The 4,882-nt window shown below is 69.5% G+C and overlaps 1 protein-coding gene across 1 annotated transcript; it reads left to right on the top strand.

The window, feature by feature from the left end:
* The first annotated feature begins 1,520 nt into the window (after positions 1-1,520).
* Positions 1,521-4,812, top strand: NAGLU (N-acetyl-alpha-glucosaminidase). The gene is made up of 6 exons (XM_061367028.1): positions 1,521-1,918; positions 2,056-2,203; positions 2,287-2,433; positions 2,578-2,663; positions 2,844-3,100; positions 3,238-4,812. Exons 1-6 carry the CDS (start codon positions 1,521-1,523, stop codon positions 4,440-4,442), a joined length of 2,241 nt encoding a protein of 746 aa, XP_061223012.1. The 3' UTR covers positions 4,443-4,812.
* Positions 4,813-4,882: the final 70 nt, after the last annotated feature.

The raw sequence follows: 4,882 nt of genomic DNA, 5'->3' as shown, positions 1-4,882 counted from the left end.
TATCCCTTAAGTTTACCCCTTTAAGATAGCAAGTGCCCGAGGTGTGTGAGCCGGGCTGTGCAGCGTGCCCTTGGGGTGTGCATTGGGGCAGGACAGGGATGCAGCCACAGCTCAGGGGCCGCACAGCACATGCAGAAAGGGCTGAACACCCCCAGCCTGCACAGAGCTGCTCGGGAAGAGGAAGTTTGATGTGTGGGTCCCACATCCCTGCCTCTGAGCAAACAAACTGGGAGCAGTTGGTAGCCTCGGGGCTCCCCTATGCGCTGTGCTCCCATCTGTGTCACCCCCAGGCAGGGATGCGGCTCCTTGAGGTGCTGGTGCTGTGTTGTCACCCTGCTGGGGTTCTGAGGGCAGAGCAGCCCCATGGCAATGGGCTCTCGCTGCCGTTTCCCCGCAGTAGCTGTTGCTTTGTCTCTTGTGCAGGATGGAATTCCTCACCCTCCTCACGTGGATGTAGCTGTAGGAGCAGTGATGTGCGTGTGTTAGTGCTGTGTGTGACTCGTGTTTAACTCCGTGCAGCCTGTGTGTGACCACGTTACAGCGATGCTGAGGGTCTCTGTAACCCGCATGGAAGGGGAAAGGCCACGCAGGGCCGGCAGGGTCAAGGGATGAGACCTGGGTTTGTGCCGCACGTCCTGCATGGTCACAAGGGGGTTTGCAGAACCAGAGCTGGAACCCGGCCGTGGCTGTGGGTGCAGCAGTGGCCCTGGTCCCGCATTGCTCACGGTCACTGTGTATTAAACCAACTGCACAACAACGAGCCCGGCCTCCCTCCTGCTTCCCCTGGGGCCTCTGTAACTGTAACCGTGCCCTGCTCCAGCATCCCTGGGCTGCGTTCCCAGAGCTGGGCAGGGGCTGCTTCCCCCTGGAGCCTCCCCAGCCCCGGTCACTGAGCAGAGCTGCGGCGGGATTGACCCTGGGCTCTGGGGGTGCCCCTGCAGGGTCGGGGCTCCTGCCCCGCTCCGGTCCCCGCTGCTTGGGCAAAGCCTTTCCTGCCCGAGGGGGTTTCCGTGTGTGCGGGAGCGGGAGGGAGGTTCCGGTGCGTTCCGGCCACCGCGTCCCTTGGGTGAGGACCCAGCCAGGGCTGCCCCCGGTCCTGCGCGCTCTGCCGGGGGCGACCCCGCGCTGCTGCCGGTGCCCGCTGGGTGCAGAGGCCGCGCTCCCGCTGCCATCACCGCGTTCCTCCCGTTTCCAGCCCTCCCCTTGCCCGGCTCCGGGGCCGCCCCCTCTGCCCGGCCCCCGCCCTCCTCCCCTCGGCACCAAGGGCTCCCGGCGGGTCCCGCTCCCGGTGTTGCAGCGCCCCCTGCCGGCCGCAGCGGGTCTCGCCCCATCCCGGGGCCCGGCCCCGGGCTCCGCCGCTTCCCGGCGCTCGGAGGCGGCTCCGGGACCGCGGGTGGAGAACGCGATGCGGAACCAGCCCCGGGGAGGGGGGGGGGCCGGCAGGAGTCCCGCTTCCGCCCCGGCGGTCCCAGCCCCGCCCCGGCCCTGGCCCCGCCTCCAGCGCTGGGGCAGGAGCGGCGATGGCGGCGCGGTGGGGCCTGGCGCTGGGGCCGCTGCTGCTGCTGCTGCTGCTGGTGCCGCCGGTGCGGGCGGGCGCGGGGCCCGCTCGGCAGGAACAAGCGGTGCGGGAGCTGGCGCGGCGGCTGCTGGGCCCGCGCGCCGCCGCCGTGGCGCTGTCGGTGGACCCGGCGCTGGCGGAGGACGGCACCGGCACCGACACCTACCGGTTGCGCTCCCCGCCCGGCGCCGCCGTGGCCGTGGCCGTGACGGGCTCCAGCGGAGTGGCGGCGGCCGCCGGCCTCTACCGGTACCTGCGCGACTTCTGCGGCTGCCACATCTCGTGGTCCGGGGCGCAGCTCCGCCTGCCCGACCCCCTCCCGCGGCTGCCGGCCGAGATCCGCGCCGCCGCCCCCGGCAGGTAACGGGGCCCCAGCGCGGCGGGGCCGGGCGCTGCTCACGCCTCGTTACCCCGGGACAAGGCGCCCGTTGTGTAACGGGAACGGGGCCGGGAACGGGACGGGGGGGTCCATCCGCAGCCTCCCGCCCGCTCCGCAGGTACCGGTACTACCAGAACGTCTGCACCCAGAGCTACTCCTTTGCGTGGTGGGACTGGGCGCGCTGGGAGCGCGAGATCGACTGGATGGCGCTCAGCGGCATCAACCTGGCCCTGGCCTTCGTGGGGCAGGAGGAGACCTGGCAGCGGGTTGAGTATCCCAGGGCCCAGCAGGGCCGTGGGGCAGGCGTGGGGCAGGCGTGGGGCCGGCTGAGCCTCCGCTGCCCGCGCAGGTTTACCGCTCGCTGGGCCTGAACCAGACGGAGATCGACGCCTACTTCACGGGGCCGGCGTTCCTGGCCTGGAACCGCATGGGGAACCTGCATGGATGGGCAGGGCCGCTGCCGCCCGCCTGGCACCTCAAGCAGCGCTACCTGCAGGTACCGGCGGCCCCACGCGAGCCCCTGCCCTGCTCCTGCGCATCCAGACCTCGGAGCCATCCAAGCTCCAGTAGGGCCCCAGGCTCCTCATGGGGAGGTTGGGGCTCCTCTGCCCCCCGCTCCCTCCCTCCTTCTCTCTCCCAGTACCGGATCGTGGACAGGATGCGCTCGCTGGGGATGCTCACGGTGCTGCCGGCCTTCGCGGGCCACGTCCCCCAGGGGGTCCTGCGGTAGGTGCAGCCCCATGCGCTCACAGACCCCATGGGGCACATCAGCTTCGGTCCTGCCTCCATCCCTTGGGATGCACAGAGCGCTCCCAAGGCCAGCACAGCCCCTGTGCTGGCTTCCCTATGAGGCTGCCCCGTGGTGCTCTCGCCCTGCTCCTGATCCCTTCTCTGCCCTTGGCACAGGGTTTTCCCACGTGTGAACGCCACTCGGCTCGGGGGATGGAGCCACTTTGACTGCACCTACTCGTGTACCTACCTGCTGGACCCGCAGGACCCCATGTTCCAGGTGATCGGGACCCTCTTCCTGAAGGAGCTGATCAAGGAGTTCGGCACGGACCACATCTACAGCGCCGACACCTTCAACGAGATGACCCCGCTCTCCTCCGACCCTGCTTACCTCTCGCGGGTCAGCAGCGCCGTCTTCAGGTCCATGACGGGAGGTGGGTGAGGTGGGGACAGCGGGGGGGTGCCTGCGGGCCCCACACGGGTTCAGGCCCTCAGCATCGCTCTGAGAGGTCGCTCGGTGGCTCCCGGGGCCCTGCCTGGAGGGGACCTCACCCCGCACCTTCATCCCCAGCCGACCCCGAGGCGCTGTGGCTGATGCAGGGCTGGCTCTTCCAGCACCAGCCTGAGTTCTGGCAGCCGGCGCAGGTGCGGGCGCTGCTGCACGGCGTGCCCCTCGGCAGGATCATCGTCCTCGACCTCTTCGCCGAGTCCAAGCCCGTCTACCAATGGACAGAGTCCTTCTACGGGCAGCCCTTCATCTGGTGCATGCTGCACAACTTCGGCGGCAACCACGGCCTCTTCGGCACCGTGGAGGCCATCAACCGCGGCCCCTTCGCGGCCCGACGCTTCCCAAACTCCACCATGGTGGGCACGGGGGTGGTGCCGGAGGGCATCGAGCAGAACGACATGGTGTACGAGCTGATGAACGAGCTGGCCTGGCGCCACGAGCCCCTGGACCTGCCCCGCTGGGTCTCCCGCTACGCCGAGCGCCGCTACGGTGCCGCCAACGCCGCCGCCGCCAGCGCCTGGCGCCTGCTCCTCCGCAGCGTCTACAACTGCACCGGTGTCTGCGTGAACCACAACCGCAGCCCGCTCGTGCGCCGGCCCTCGCTGCGCATGGACACGGAGCTCTGGTACAACGGCAGCGACGTCTACGAGGCCTGGCGCCTGCTGCTGAGCGCCGGCGCGGAGCTGGGCTCCAGCACCGCCTTCCGCTACGACCTGGTGGATGTGACGCGCCAGGCGGCCCAGCAGCTCGTGAGCGGCTTCTACCAGAGCATCCGCGGCGCCTTCCGGAGCCAGGCGCTGCCCCAGCTGCTGGCGGCCGGCGGCGTCCTGCTCTATGACCTGCTGCCGGAGCTCGACCGCCTCCTCTGCAGCCACAGCCGCTTCCTGCTGGGCCGCTGGCTGGAGAGCGCCCGCGCCGTGGCCACCAGCGCCCGGGAGGCCGAGCAGTACGAGCTGAACGCCCGCAACCAACTGACGCTGTGGGGGCCCAGCGGGAACATCCTGGACTACGCCAACAAGCAGCTGGGGGGGCTGGTGCTGGATTACTACGGCGTGCGCTGGAGCCTCTTCGTGTCCGCGCTGGTGGAGAGCCTCAACTCGGGCACCCCCTTCCACCAGGACCAGTTCAACCAGGCCGTGTTCCAGGTGGAGAGAGGCTTCGTGTACAACCAGAAGCGGTACCCGGCCGTGCCGACCGGGGACACGCTGGACATCTCCAGGAAGCTCTTCCTCAAGTACTACCCCAGTGCCCGTGCTGGGAGGCTGTGACTTGGATGGAGCCCCCCCTGTGTCCCCCCTCCCCTGGACCCCTGCTTCCTGCACACAGGGGGGCTGGCGGCCGGATCGGGGGCAGGCTCTGCCCCAGGGACCCCTCCTGCGTCGTGCTCAGTGCTCAGCCCTGAGCAGCACCCCCAGGGAAAGGGGGGACCCGGCCTCACTGTGGGCTTTGTGCTCCCTGGGCCGAGTGCTCCCTGCTCCATGGACCCCAGGGTGTGTGGAGACCCCCCCTCGCTTTGTGCCTTTTGTATTGGAAGAGACTTGGAGGAGGTTTGTGCGGGGCCGCGCTCCCCAGGACAGGGATGCTGAGCCCTGCCCTGCTGTGGAGCGATTAAACCCTGGCCGCTGAGTGCTTTGTTCCTCCCCTGTGCATCCGTCCCCTCTCCCCAGCAGAACCTGGTCAAGGGAGGCAGCAGGGGAGCGGGCTCAGC

Source organism: Neopsephotus bourkii, unplaced genomic scaffold, assembly GCF_033783945.1.
Source record: "Neopsephotus bourkii isolate Nb327-2 ecotype Australia unplaced genomic scaffold, CSIRO-AGI_Nbou_v1 NB_1370, whole genome shotgun sequence".
Lineage (NCBI taxonomy): Eukaryota > Metazoa > Chordata > Aves > Psittaciformes > Psittacidae > Neopsephotus > Neopsephotus bourkii.
Note: the sequence above shows the minus strand (reverse complement) of the source record. Positions and strands in the feature narration are given on the sequence as shown.

Coding starts and splice junctions, on each gene's coding strand:
- NAGLU (XM_061367028.1), top strand. CDS start 1,521: ATGGCGGCGCGGTGGGGCCTGGCGCTGGGGCCGCTGCTGCTGCTGCTG. Junction 1,919..2,055: donor CGCGCCGCCGCCCCCGGCAG/GTAACGGGGCCC, acceptor CCCGCTCCGCAG/GTACCGGTACTACCAGAACG. Junction 2,664..2,843: donor GTCCCCCAGGGGGTCCTGCG/GTAGGTGCAGCC, acceptor CCCTTGGCACAG/GGTTTTCCCACGTGTGAACG.